Genomic DNA, 14938 nt, shown 5'->3' on the forward strand with positions numbered 1-14938 from the left:
TTAAAATACAAATCATTTTTCTGCATTCAAACCAATAAATACTGAGTATTCAATGTGTGGTTGGCTCTGGGGCATACAACAGTTCAGAAAGACTTGGTAGCTTCAGTCATGGGGTTTCCTATCCAGCAGGGAAGGTCTTACTTGATAGGCAAGAGTCTGTAGGCATTAAAGATTTGGGGAAATAAATCTTGTGAACAGAGCAGTAACTTAATCAGCACTCTAATGCTGTTTCCCTTTTAACACCACCTTTCTGGCCACAATTTATGCCTAAGAAATCATAGAGTTTTAGAATCGGAAGGACCAAAGAAATGATCTGATTCTACTAATAACGTTCCAACTGGGGAAACTGAAGCCAAGTGAAATAAAGGGATTTCCCTAAGGTTATATAGTCAGTCACTTCTATACAATGCAGTACACAATGTGGTTTGAAGACCAGTCACAAAGGGACCTCTTTAAGGAGACTCAAAGAACTAATAGCATTTTCACCCCAGTTCAGAAACTATCAAGATCAAGGCAAAAAAAAAAAAAAAATCTAACATCTGATATTCCTCTGGCTCTGCTGCCAACTCCCTCACCCCTCGCGCCCCCCCCCTCCCCCCCCCCCCCCCCCCGCCATCCTGACCGTCTATGCTTGGTTGGGTTTCATTACCATGGGCTTCCATAGTACTCCAAACATCCTTTCACAACATATGTTGCTTGTGATTCTTAACTGCTGTGTCTGTAGTGAGAATGAATTGAGGGCAGCAAGTGGGGGGGGGGGGTAGGGAGACCAATTTAGAGGCTAGTTCAGGTGCCAATGATGGAGATGACAAGGAGGAGAGTTTTAACAGGTAGACTACACAAGACCTAATAATTGATTCAAGGAGCCCCCTATCAGGTTTCTCATTTGAGCACTTGGTGTTTGAGACACAATATTAATGATCTGGTGGTGGAAGGAATGTAGTGGTGGGAAGATGAAAGTCCACGACAAGGATAAATTAGGTAACTTCTATTTTAATTGAAACCTAAGTTTCACTCAACTCCTTTTCACATATTACAAATGAAGTTTATGTCGAGTTAGCTGAAGTCTCAAAGAATGAATACCTACTTGATTCATCAAGTATGATTTTGCGATTATGTGCATATTAGTTCGTTTGATTTCTCTTTAAAAATAAGTGGGGAAACAATACAATGGCACCAGGGATATAACCATAGTACTGAGTGCCAGCTTGTGTTTGATTTTATTACTTCAAATTGAACGTGAAAAGGTTGGATTTAAGATCATAGTTTCTAAAAAAACAAACAAAAAACACCCAACAGTTTCTAAGGGAAGCTGAGTAAAGAGGAGACACGTGGATCATGTCAAGGTGAGACATACAAAGGATGCTTTTCAGAAGCCAATTTTGAAATTTCTTGACATTTACACGAAACAGTTGCTGACTATTTAATAGGCATAAGGAAAGCTTACTTTTGTGTTATTTTAGAAACATCGTTGGGAGTCACCTCATCTTAAGAATGTAGCAAGCTCCATGGGGGCCAGGACCTCTCATCCCCTTATCTCCTAACAACCAGAACCTACAGAGTAGCTGGAACATGGTGACGGGCTTGTTGCACTGAAGCAGCTTGCTCAGTTTTCTCATCCTTGCCACACTGATTTTTACCCAACGAGTGAAGAAAGCCAACCCGTTTCACGTTGAGACGAGAATAAAAACGTGGCTTCGATAGGGGAGTCTTCAGCCCGAACCCACGGGGGAGATCTGCTTGGTGAGAAGCGAGACTGGTAAACAAACCCCCGACTCAAGGAGCCATCCTTTTAGAGATACCGGAGGAAAAAAACTGGAGAAAATACGAGGCAAACTGCTCCACTGACGGCGGTTCTCGTCTCAAACACAGCCCGTCCGAGGAGCCCCACCAGCTGGGGGCGAACACGCGGGCAGCGGTCGCTGTGGGCCCGAGCACGTCCCGGGGCGGTTGGAAGCTCACACCCGGGGCGCGGCGGCGGCGGCGGCGGCGACGCCTCCTCCGCCGCCACCTCCCCCCCGCCCGGCCGCCCGCTCTCCCCAGCCTGTCCCCCGGCGCCTTTACCGCCCGTCCAGTCAGCCGCCGCGCTCCGCGGCCCTCAGCCCTCAGCCCTCGGCCCTCGGCCCGGCCCCCGCCATTACCGCTCCTCCAGTCAGCTGCCGCGCTCCGCCGCGCTCCTCGCACCTAGCCCCGCGCCCCGCCGGCCGCCGCCTCCCTCCTCGCGCCCCGCCCGCCACGCTTCAGCCCCCGCTTCCCCGCCCCTGCAGCCCGGCCGCACCAATCAGCGCCAGGCTCGCGCGGCGACCAATCCTCCCGCGGGCTGCCCCTGAGTGACGGGGCTGCGGCGCGCTGGCAGCCAATCACCGGGATGCGCCGGCCCGGGCGCTGGCCAGTCGGGGCCCGGGAAGTCAGCCGCTGCCCCCCGGCGGCACCTGCTGAGAATTAGGCAGCCAGTTAGAGGCTCTCGGAGCGCCGCCAGCCCGCCTCGGGCCAATTACCGCGGGCGGGGGCCGAGGTGCGAGGGCGTGGGGTCACGCGTGCGCGTCGCCGTCGCTAGGCCACGAGCGCCGCAGGGCACAGCCACGCCTCGCCACCGGCCCCCAGGTACCTCGCGGAGAGCGGCCCCTCGACGGGCGGCGCCGCGCCACTGGCCTCCTCGGTGCTGTCCTGCCGGGACCCGTCCTGACCCGCGGCAGGCCCTGGGGACGCACGGAAGGGCCCGCGCGGAGAGGTGGACGGAGGAGCTGCGCGCGGGAGCGGGGCGGGCACGCGGCGAGGGCGGGGGGCACAGGGGCGCGCCCTCCGCAGGGGCGGAGGGGACCGGCGCGAGGGCACAGCCGGGGGTGGGGGTGGGGGGGGCACTTGTGCGGAGGGCGGCGGTTCCCTTCGGAGGAGGCATTGCAGCCGCCGTCCAGGACCCGGGCCTGGGACGGTCAAGGACGGGACGGTTGGGCCTGTGAGCGCCTCTGGGCGGCGGGAGCCTCCTCCCGAGCCGGACCCCCTCCGCGGCCGGGCGCCCCCGGGGTTGGGGTGCGGCGCTCCCGGTAGCCCGGAGCTCTCTGCAGCAGCTCTGTCGCTGTGCCCGGCACACGGTGAGCTCTCCGTGGATGCTCAGGGGACGCCAGACTGTATCTTTGGTCAACTAGGGAGTCGATGCCTTTGGGCCTCAGGGTTTCGATTTGTATTGATTTTTATTATTTTTTATTTTTTTTATTTTTAATTTTTTATTTATTTACGAGAGAGAGAGAGGCAGAGACATAGAGGGAGAAGCAGGCTCCATGCACCGGGAGACCGACGTGGGACTCGATCCCGGGTCTCCAGGATCGCGCCCTGGGCCAAAGGCAGGCGCCAAACCTCTGCGCCACCCAGGGATCCCTGTATTGACTTTTAAAATGTGCATTTTGAATAAGTAATACGCATTCTACAAAATTCGTAGGCACAAAAGGTTATTACAGTGAATAAGGGCTCCCTTCCCTCAAGAGGCAGCCAGTTTTATGGGATTCTTGTAAATTTTTCACAAAATATAATGTAGCAAACATACCCATGTTATATGCATACGTTATATGCATCTTATATATATTTTTTACTCAGTTGATATTTTTTGCAATTTCCTTTTGTATAGCCTAGATACCTGACCATAGCAGCACGTGTATCTGCTTCGTAGTAAGTTTCACAGTAGCCTGCGGGTTAGATTAAGATATTTTTAAACAAGCCTTTCATATTATGTTGCTACCCAAGTATATTTCATCTGGCTTTTGTATATATGTATAATAAATCCTTAGGGCTGTGAATACTAGGTCAAAGATTTATGTGCATTTTTTCATTAGGATACAATTTTGCAAATTCCCTCCCTCCCAAAGACTTCTCATTTTCATTCCATCAGCCATATTTGAAAAAAATTTGGTAAAGGTGTTATGTATTACCAAATTGCCTCCGCAGAAGCTTTATATTCTCTCATCAGCAATGTGTGAAAAGGACTTGTTGGATAACATACTTCTGCTTTTTGTTTTTTTAAGATTTTATTTATTCATGAGAGAGAGGGAGAGGGAGAAGCAGGCTCCATGCAGGGAGCCTGACGTGGGACTCGATCCTGGGTTTCCAGGATTATGCCCTGGGCAGAAGGCAGGCGCTAAACTGCTGAGCCACCCAGGGATTCTCCCATATTTCTTGTTAAGATTATTCCTTGGTATTTGAGTGCCTTGGTTGCAATAGCCATTTTTACTTTCAAAAAGGTAAAGGAATAGTTCAGACTCAAGGAAGAATGTCCATTGTTGCTGTAGAAAGTGCAGGCCTGCTTTATGGATCCATTACCTTCTAGCTCCAATAGGACGTGGTGGGCAAAAAGGATTACAAATTAATGGGCAGCCCCAGTAGCTCAGTGGTTTAGTGCCGCCTTCATCCTGGGGTGTGATCCTGGAGACCTGGGATCAAATCCCATGTCGGGCTCCCTGCATGGAGCCTGCTTCTCCCTCTGCCTGTGTCTCTGCGCCTCTCTCTCTCTCTCTCTCTGTGTGTGTGTGTGTTTCTCTCATAAATAAATAAAATCTTTTTTTAAAAAAAAAAAGGATTACAAATTAACCACATGAGGAATTTCTTAATCAGAGCAGCAGAAAACCAGTTGTAATCACTTTTTTTTTCCCCCTTAATTTTTTAAAGGAAGGTTGACTTCTAATTAACTTCTAATTTGGCTGAGCAGGGAGGTTGGGCAGAAGGGATAGTTCCAGGTGAGAGGATTCCAAACTCTCAAATCCTATTTGGGATTTGTCATCTCATGCACCCCTCCAAGAGCCCAAGTCAAGATAGGGTTATGAGGCTGGGATTCGGTGAATTGCAGTTTCTGTTTTCTCCTATTAAGTTCCGAAGAGTCTGTCCTTTTTCCTTGAAGGGGTGCTCTAAACAGGGTGCAGGAGTAGGTGATACCAGTTAACTTAAGGTCTGCGTTTTACAGAACATTCAGTTAGCAGGTGTTTCCATTCAATAAGCCAAACAGGAAAGGGGACTTCAGCTAGAGGGCTGGGCAGTGAGGGGTTCTCAAAGGCAGTAGCCTGGTTCCATAGCCTTTGCTCTGGAACTCAGAGTTCCCTTCTTGGACAACAAGCAAACAGTCCAGTCAAACAGTGTTCAGCCATCTGTTTTTCTTTTTTTTTTAAGATTTTATTTATTCATGAGAGAGAGAGGGAGAGAAGCAGAGACACAGGCAGAGGGAGAAGCAGGCTCCATGCAGGGAGCCCGATGTAGGACTTGATCCCAGGACTCCAGGGTCACGCCCTGGGCCAAAGGCAGGCACTAAATCGCTGAGCCACCCAGGGATCCCCCAGTCATCTGTTTTTTTAGAAAACAGTCATTTTTTTCTTTGTTGTAGGAGTTACCCCTTCCTCCCCCATGATGCAAGGCTCTGCATCAGAAACCAGCAACCCAACCCAGAGGTTGGGCCTTAGAGTCAGCAATTATGCTGTGCTGCTCTTTAGTCTTTAGATCAGACTGATGGATTGTGGCAGGTGTCCCCTGCATATGTGGCCTCCACCACTCAGCTCTATGCCTGCCTACTTAATTTTCCTTACAGAGTAGTTTGGAGGAAGAGGACTCAGGAGTCCTTGGTATCAAGTGCTCTCCATCCTGAATCACCACATACTCACTGCTTTGAGCAAAAGTTCCTCCCTACCTGAAGTCTCCTGTCTCTCCCTGAGAGAGGGAAGCTGGTGGGAGGAGTGGAACAGGAAAAGGGAGAAGCTGCTTTGACCTATGCTAACATCCACTCTGTCTTTCCCGGCCTTTTTTCCTTGCCTATGACGGACGCCAGAGAGACCAGGCAGGCTTGTCCTCAGCCTTTCCCCCCAGACCCTCACCTGCTGAAATAGTTCATAGATTATTCTGCCACACTGGAAATTCCCAAGCAGCTTCTCTATAACCTAAGAGATTGTTGAGGTTAGAACCCAGAAAAGGACCCAGGAAATCTGAAGCCTCCAAAATGTGAGAGGCTCTGTTGCTGGCATCTAGGATTTCTTTTTGTTTGTTTTAAACTATTCACAAGAGGCACAGAGAGAGGCAGAGACACAGGCAGAGGGAGAAGCCGGCTCCTGGGGAGAGCCCGAGGCAGGACTTGACCCCAGGACCCCAGGATCACGAACTGAGTCAAAGGCATATGCTCAACCACTGAGCTACCCAGGCATCCCTGACATCCAGGATTTCAGTTCAGTCCATCTGATCTGTGGAATTTCTGCCCCTTTCTGCCAGTCCCTGGAGCAGAGACAGTGAGGACATTTGGAGAGGGGACTGAGGAGAAAGGGTACCAACCAACCAAACAACCCTCAGCTTCCTGAGTCAGGTGCCTTTGAGTTCCTGAAGGCTGGGAAGGGCTAGCAGCTGGCCTGGTCCCCCTAAGAGACTTGTTCTGAGTGGTGGTGTGGAAGAGGCCCTGGGTCAGGCTCTTCAGCTGAGAGGTGGTGAGAGGTCAGAAGAGCAGGCAATGATTAAGGCAGTACACCTGGTGGAAGGCATTTGGGTTTGGAAGCCAAGAGCCCCGAGTTAAAAACAGTTCCCTCACTGACTAGCTGTGTGTCCTGGAGCAAGTTACTCTATTTGACCTTCAGTGCAGATGTCCTGTGTCATAGGGTTGATGTAAGGATTCAATAAGAAAACATACAAAGCCATTGACATAGGACAGATTCTTGATAGATGTTATTTGCCTTCTCTCTCCACTCCTGTGCTGCCCTGGGGAGAGGCTCTATCAGCTTGCGCCCCCCACTCTGTGGGCTGTGACATCCCTACACATGCACACACACCACCAGTGTGTGTCCTTGGTTGCATTCACACACACACACACACACACACACACACACACACACACACCCCAGCCTGTGTGTCCCTGGTTGCATTCACATACAACCCCCACAGCCTGTACAGTCGCATCTGGGCTATGGGCAGCCTTCCCAGGCAGGTAAGATAAGGAACTAACTCGCTGATGATTGGACAAGCTGTGGAAGTGCTCATCACAGTGACCTAGTCACATCAAAGGGCCTTAGGGAAAAGTGTGGGAAGGAAAATAAGAGGCAGTAGTGGGCGGTCACTTCACAGGTGTTTTCCCCAGAGGAAGGTGCTTCTCAAGGGACACTTTGCCCGCCTCTGCCAGGGAGGCCCTTGTCCATGCCTGGAGGTGCAGGGTCTACAGCTCTCCTGCCCATCAGAGTGGTACTGGCTACATGTGGCTTTTGAGCACTGGAAAGATGGCTAGTGCTACCAAGGAGTGGACTTTAAGTTTATTTCAATTTAAGTTAGTTTATTATTTTTTAAAAGATTTTTTATGTATTTATTCATGATGGATACACAGAGAGGCAGAGACACAGGCAGAGGGAGAAACAGGCTCCACACAGGGAGCCCCATGTGGGACTCGATCCCCATCCATGGTCTCCAGGATCACGCCCTGGGCTGAAGGCGGCGCTAAACTGCTGAGCCACCGGGGCTGCCCTAATTAAGTTAGTTTAAATGTTAAAACTGACACTTGATCTAGTTATTGGAAAACTTTTCATATGTTTGGGACAACTTGGATGTGTGAAAATACGCGTTTAACAATGAATTTTATCGAGCCTAAGAACAGCTCAGATCTTTCTGGTGAAAATTCAGTGATTGAATTGAGATGTGCTCTACGTGTAAAATACACACTGGATTTCAAATACCTAATATGAAAAAGTAATGTAAACTATTTCATTACTAATTTTTGTGTTGATAACATGCTGAAATGATACTTTGGGTACCCTGGGTTAAATAAAATATAGTGTCAAAATGTAATCGTATCTGGGTTTTTTGCTTTTTGAATGTAATACTAGAATATTTGAAACGACGGGAGTGACTCACATTCTATTTCTATTGGGCAGCGCTGCCCTGGAGACTTTGGGACCAGGGCAGCTGCACCTTCTGCTCTGGGCGCATCATCTGTTCCCCACCGCCTCAGGGGGCTTCCCAGAGATCTGTCCACACAGCAGTGCTGCTTCTGCCCTTCACTGCACCACAGAGTGGGTGGGGGCTACCACAGAGTAGGAACCTCCAGTACTGGACCCCCACTCCCCACCTAGAAAGCTGTGGCCGGAAGATTTTGGAGAGGAGAGGGCTGTGCCAGGGAAACCTTTCTGGGTGCCTGTAAGGAGAGGGGAGGTCGCCAGGATGTAAGAGAATTGTGTGTGGGGAGGTGAGGGCAGGGTCGGAGGCTCAGGGATATCGTTTTCTCAAGATTGTTGGACTCTCCAATCTGTGGGGTTCTCATCTCTGGCCCCACCCCCATCTCTTCCCCGGGCCTCACTGAAGAGCTTGCCTTCGGATCAAGTCTGGCTGCCTGCTGGAGGGCACCTGCTCCTCCCTGGTCAGGGACAGCTTGCGCTGGGGAATCTTCTAATGAGTGGAGTCTCCTCGAAGCAAGGACAGAGCAGCAGGAATCGCTAGGAAGCTCATGATGCTTGCATACTGAAGGGTGGTTGGGGGCTCTTGAGCGTGGAGGGGAGCTAAGGACACTGAGCAGATGCTGCTGCAGAGAGAGAGGCTCCCCAGGGCCATATGACTCCCTGCTTCTCAGTCCCTCCTCCCTGCCCCTCCTCTCTTTTCACTCCTCCCCTTCTGACGATGCTGAGGCTGCTGCCTCTCCAATCCCTGGCTCTGCCTTGACTTCTATTTGAAGCACACTCGGAGGCAGTCAGCATCTTCTCCCATCACGCCTCTGTACCTGGGGTCTCTGGCAGGCAGTGACCTCTCTCTGGAGTCAGCGTCCCCCTTGGGCTGCACTAAACAGACAACAAAGGGCACCTGCTGAAAGCCAGATCCTGCTGCTGCCTCTTCCTCTGCTTTTCACTATGGTGCGTGGTGCCACTCCTGCCTGTTTTCTCTAAGCCCCGGGGCCTGCTGGGTTCTGGGACTCTCTCTTAGGACAACTGCAGCTTCTTGCCTTTGTTAGGCATTTTCTAGGAGCCCTCTTTGTACTCTTCCTCCAAGCACCAGAGATTTGTGATTGGGAGATCCCAACAAGAACGGGAAAGAAGGAAGGAGCTGGGTGTCCTACAAAGGGATTTCTGCAGAGGGATCCCTTGGAAGGTGGAGGACCTCTCCTCCAGCTGCAGAGATGCAGAGGACAGGGAAAAGGCTGAAATTGAAACAGAGTGGGAGTCTCTCCAGAACATCTCTGGCGGGCCTTCTGTGTCAAGCCTGTATGTTAGGCAAGCCCATTGGGATATGTGTTCAGTGGGCAGGTGGGAAGGGAGAGATCTACTAACAGTGAAGGGGGAGAAAGTGAAATAAAATTCCGGATATCACACTTAGTTTAGGCTGCTACTGTTGTGGCCATTTGGCAGCAAGTTTAATGATGAGACAGATGGAACGGGTTGGAGGCTCATGCAGACACAGCACTGATGTGTAGTCTGCACCACCACCCCCATGGCACACTCACATCTTCTTTGCCTGAGGTCCTTGGCCCTAGTTCCTTGTGCCTGGGGAGAGGACAGAGCAGAAAAAAGAGGGAAGCCTGCCTGGTTGAGGAGTAGAAACTCTGAGAAGCAAGCAACACTTTGCAGCCTCACCTCTGCAATAATTTTATAGCTGTGGTTGGCAATTGGTGGTGATTGTAAGCGTGTGCCAACAAGTAGACTGGAGCCTTGAGAATGTTTCCTGCTTCGTGGGGGGTGGGGAGGGCTGAGCTGACTACAGGTCTACATCTTCTCCCTGGGACCCTCAAACTGCAAAAGCAGGGGGAGGCAGACTCGCAGGAGGCGTCATTAGCTGCTGGCACGATGTGGGATTAGGTTCTGGTCCAATCAGCCTTGAGTTTCTTCCCTTTTGGTACCTGAAGCTGGCTTGGCTGGAATTCCAATGTGGAAGGAAAAGTCAGAAGAGCTTGGCAGTGACCCGGTTACCCCCAGAGTTCTTATCCCCAGAGGGCCGAGGTGCCACAAAGTCAAAGGTCATGTGATGTTTGACCCGGCCTTTGCCCTTGCTCCAGAGGGCAATGAGGCCAAAGCAGAGGGTCACTGAAGTGAGGAAAGGAAGGAAGCCAACTGCTAGCACCATAGCTACCCCTCTGCTATCCAGGAAGAAGGGCCCCGGGATCCCTGGCATGGTGATGTTGGAGCCAGAGAGAGTGCCATTTGGTGGATCAACCTGGATTACTTCCAGCCAGGTCCTCAGGGAGTCATTCCCAGCGACATTGCTGACCATGCAGACGTAGGCCCCTCTGTCCTGTAGCTGCACTGAGCGGATCTCCAGCGTCCCATCCTCTAGGACCCTCACTCTCCCAGCCCTTCCCAGCCAAGCCCCCTGAGGCCTCATCCAGGAGACAGTGGGGGCTGGGTCTCCGTCTCCAGAGCAGGAAAAAACAGCATGCCCCCCCTCCTCTGCAATGACCCATCGCGGCCCGGACTTTCGGATCAGGGCTGGTTGGCAGGTGAAGTGCCCCTGGAGGTAGGATGTCTGAGAAGTCCTGCAGGCTCTTGCCCTGGACGTGCCGGGGGCCGGCACAGGCAGGGGGCGACGTGCCAAAGTCCAGGCGGCGGCGGAGCCGGAGCAGCCAGAGGAGTCGGCAGTCACAGGTCAGGGGGTTGCCAGACAGCCTCAGGGTGACTAGTTTGTCTGGAGAAGGGAAGGCTGTTTCCTCCAGCGTCTGCAGGGCATTGTCTGCCACGTCCAGGAGATGGAAAGCGGTCAAGCCGTGGAAGGCGTGGGCCGCGATGGAGGTGAGGCATGCCCCTGACAGTCGGAGCTCCTGGAGCCGCACCAGAGCACTGAGCCTTCGGGCCGGAATGGCCGAGATGGGGTTCTGAGACAGATCCAGGACCCGGAGGAAGCTCAGATGGTGGAGCGCTTGGAAGGGCACGGCGCTCAGATTGCAGCGGGTGATGGCCAGGCTGCTGAGATTGAGCCCCAGCAGGCTCCCAGGCTCCAGGGCCTCCAGGCATGGCCAGTGGTGGATCTCCAGCTCCTTTAGCTGCCCCAGCCCCCGGAGTGCCCCGGCTGGCAGCCTCCCGATATCTAGTTCTCGAAGCCTTAGGGTCAGCAGCGCTGGGAGGCGGGCAAGGGCCAGGCCGGGCACTGTGCTGAGGTTGCAGCGCTCCAGTGTGAGGGCACTCAGCTTGGCCAGCCCTGCAAAGGCCCCTGGGGCCACGAACACCAGGTGGTTATCTCCCACCTCCAGCTGCTGGAGGCTGCCCAGCTCCCCAAAGGCTCTGTCAAGGAACAGGACAATCTGGTTGAGGCGGAGGTCCAGCAGCTTGAGGGCAGAGAGGCCTGAGAAGACCCCAGGCCCCATGATTCGCAGTCGATTGCCCTGCAGCCTCAGGGTGAGGAGGCTTTGGAGGCCGTGGAAGGCTCCAGGCTCAAGGATGGAGAGCTGGTTGTAGCTGAGGTCCAGCTCCTTGAGCAGGCCCAGGCGGGAGAGCATCCCCTGCTGAAGCCCCCACAGGTGATTCCCACTCAGGTCCAGGAGCTCAGTGTCCAGTGGGAGTCCCCCAGGCACAGTCTCCAGTCGCCGATGGGCACAGAGCACTGCCCGGGGCTGGGAGGTACAGTCACAGACGGCAGGGCACCCGCCACAGCTCCCTCCAGGCAGGAGGAACAGGAACAGGAGAGGGAGCCATGGGGCCGGGGCTCTCTTTGGAGCTGTGGCCATAGCTATCCCCTCTTCAATCCTGGAACAGATGATGACATGGTCCTTTTTGGAAAGTGACTTCAGAGGCTGGTGACCCTGGACTTCCCTGGACCTCCTCAGAGAAACGAGAGACTGAGCTATCTGTCTCAGCATTGCTGGCACGTGGGGTGCAGACCCAGGAGCAGATGTTCCCATCCAGGAGCAGTTCTGGTGGGCCACCTTCTCAGGGGCCTCCTTGGCCTCCTCTCTGGGGAACCGCTACTTTCCTCCTGCTCCCAGGCCTGGGTCATAGGCCAAGGACTTCCTGGCTCAGGGAGCCCTAGTTAAGCCTGACCTCAGTGAGGAAAGCTTGATGTGAATGGGACAGGAAGCAAGGAAGTAACCTGGAGTCTCCCTGGGATGGGTTTTTCCTGTATCTGCAGATCCAAGAATACCTCAAGTCCCTCCTTCTCCCTGATACTTGTTCTCCCCAAGGTTGGCCATCCACCCCCATGCCGACCCTTGTTCCTCCTGTGCCATCTACCTACAGCTTTGTCTAAGGCTCAGGGGGAACCACATCCCTGGATTCAGATTGGAGCTAGGTCCTCACCTTGATTAAGTCCTCCAAACACATTTGGCTCTGCTCTCCCAGGCTCCACTCACTGTCCCTCTGCCGTCCTGCAGCCTAGCCCAGGGCCTGGTGCCCTGAATTAGTAGGATCCAATCTCCCCGAAATGCCTGCATGGACAAAAGCCCAGTGGCACCTTAGCTCTGGCATGGGCTGCAGGGGGCACTTGAATCCCTCACAAGAACCCTCAGGGCAGCGCCTGTAGATGACATTGGGCTGTGCAAGGGACCCAGGGGATGCCCACATTTCGAGTTTTGTTGCTCAGTCCTCAGTCTCAGGCTTCTCTTCTCTCCCTACTTGATGGTATTTTGATTTAGTCCAAGGTGTGAATCTGAGGGCCGTCGTGTCCCTTTGGGATCCAGCTGCCTGAGTGATACTCTAGAGCCAGACTTTGTGACCCAAGGAGACACAGGCAAGGGGGAGACCACACCTTCCACATGCTGCATGTGGGAAGGCTGGGAGGCCATGTGCATGGCCCGTAGACTGCAAGTGGGTTTCTGGGCACCGTGGGCCTGGGCAGAATCAGGACGATGGTGAGCAGAACGGCCACGGGCACTGGTGGAGGTTATAGAGACGGGCCTCGTGGGTGGTGAATTTACCCTCAAGTCTCCTGGGTTGGTGTCAACAGGCATTGCACAAGGGAGGGGAGGTCCTGGAATTGGCAAGGGAGGGCTAAAGGGATGGAACCAGAGACAAGTGATGCTCCCTGGGAAGCAGGATGCCTGGCTGTCTTTGTAGCTGCAGATCCAGATGGCTTTGGAGCTTCAGGCTGCCTGGGCCCTAAAGGGTCAGCCCTCTCCCACATGCCCCATTTTCTCCCATGTGGAACTTAGGAGAGGCAGTTTAAGACATGGTCTGACTTGTTCCCATCCAGGAGGATCACAACCTTGGATCCTGATTGGAACTAGCCTCTGCAACCCTCCTTCAGAAGGGCAGTTCTGGTGGCTCTCCTGCTGTAGTAGTTGGAAATTGGAGATCAAAGAGGCAGAGCGATGTAGGACACCATCCCAAGGCTTGGGATGAGAGAGGATGGCCCGGGGCAGGCAGAGGCTGCAGACCAGGCTCCTCTGGTCCCCAGCCCAGCCTAGCAGGTATCTCTGGCATGCTGAGAGTTCTCCAGGGACAGATGTGTCCCAGTCTCCCTCATCCTCCCTGTGCCTGTTCTGGGAAGTCCATCTGACAGCTAGCTCTTTATCATTCCCGCTGCAGTTCCTGCTCATCCTTTTTGCTCTGCATTCAGCAAAAGTGCAGTGAAGCATGTAACCCAGCTTCCCTGCCTCCCACTCCTGTGGGTTTCTTCTTAGTCCTGAAAGCCTGCTGGGCCAGGGGCTGGGGGATCTGGGGACAACCCCTTTTCTTTATTTATAAGGTGGCTAATTTAATCACAAACTTCCCTTGCCAGTCTCCATGGCTACAGGACTGGCTTCCAGCCACTTTGCAGGAAGAAATGGGTGTCAGAGCCACTTCTTTCTTTAAATGAGGTGGGGTCTGGGGCATTATCCCTTTAAGGAACAGGAAACTTTCTTCTTCTTGTCCCTGTCTGGCAGTCCAGAGATACATCTGAACCTGGATATCCCCTCTAAGGCAGACCTGATAGGCACAGGGACCTGCACGGGGAGGAGGCTCTTGGGGGAAAGATTTCTGGAATTTCCACACTGATTGTAGAGAACCCTTCCCAGAGGTAGAGGAAGCACTGGGGAGCTGGAGGGAGGTCTCCTTAGAGTCCTTCCCCCCAGGGGCCTCTGGGACCTTTTAGTTTTCCCATCAAAGTCCAGTGAGGCCAGGATCAGGGCCGGGATCAAAGGCTAGCTGGGGACAGTGGGGCTGGCAGGAGGGAAGGGGCATGGGGCGGTGGGGAGGTCTGGCAAGAGGGAAAGGAGGGGCACAAACCCTCTAGCCTGCTAGTCTGGCCTTGTCTCTGAGAATGTTACCGAGAAGGGCAGCTGCAGCTTCGGGACAGGAGGCAGGGTCACTTACCGGAGAAGCTTGGGGGGGCATCAAGTTGGACACTGCATCTGTCCGGGGCTGGGGGCCTTCCTATTCAAGCTGCACCGGGGGAGCTCTACCTCCTGGTGGGTGAGTCTCCCTCCTTGCTGCCTGCCCGCTGCCTGCTGCCCTCCCGCCTGCCCACTGTGACTGCTGTTGCTGCTGTGGCTGCTGCTGCCAAGACTGAGGTAGAGAAAAGAGCCAGAAAGCATTTCTCCTTTTTTTTTTCCTCTCTCTCTTTTTAAACCAGGCGAGAATGAGTCTGCAGCAACCCTGTTGGTGCAAAATAAATAAATAAAGCAACCAGGGAGGGCTGCAGCAAGAGCCACTACAAGGATGGCGAAGGGGGGGAGCCGAGAGGGAGACTTTGGGGGTTCAGGAGGGGTCAGGAGGTAGAGGCAGCTAGCGGCTCCAAAGGGTCTCTTGTGGGCATCCTGACTCCCCTCTGGGGAGCTCTGGGACCAAGCACCTTCCTGTGGGTTGTCTTTTAGTCTCCCAGATGCAGGGCGATTCTGTGCAGCCTCTCAATCGAAATGTCTCCCACGGGTATCATTTTGTGGGGAAAGTTCTCAGTCCAGAACATCTGCCATGGAGCTGAATTTGAGACTCCTTCAATGAGGGTTCCTGAGGAGCGGCTCCAGCCTCACTGGGGTGCTGCTCAGAGCAGGGGCTTCAATCCTTATGATATTCATGTGTTGCTGGGCTAGAAGCCTGGATCTCCCCCAAGG

General features: G+C 53.4%; 1 protein-coding gene across 1 annotated transcript; it reads right to left on the minus strand.

Moving 5' to 3' along the window:
- Window positions 1–7351: 7351 nt before the first annotated feature.
- Window positions 7352–14801, minus strand: LINGO4 (leucine rich repeat and Ig domain containing 4). Its single transcript, XM_038562270.1, is given in 2 exon segments — window positions 7352–10428; window positions 10430–14801. Coding segments are annotated over 2 exon segments (1950 nt in total). The 5' UTR covers window positions 11813–14801; the 3' UTR covers window positions 7352–9861.
- Window positions 14802–14938: the final 137 nt, after the last annotated feature.

The sequence above is a fragment of the Canis lupus genome, chromosome 17 (assembly GCF_011100685.1).
Source record: "Canis lupus familiaris isolate Mischka breed German Shepherd chromosome 17, alternate assembly UU_Cfam_GSD_1.0, whole genome shotgun sequence".
Lineage (NCBI taxonomy): Eukaryota > Metazoa > Chordata > Mammalia > Carnivora > Canidae > Canis > Canis lupus.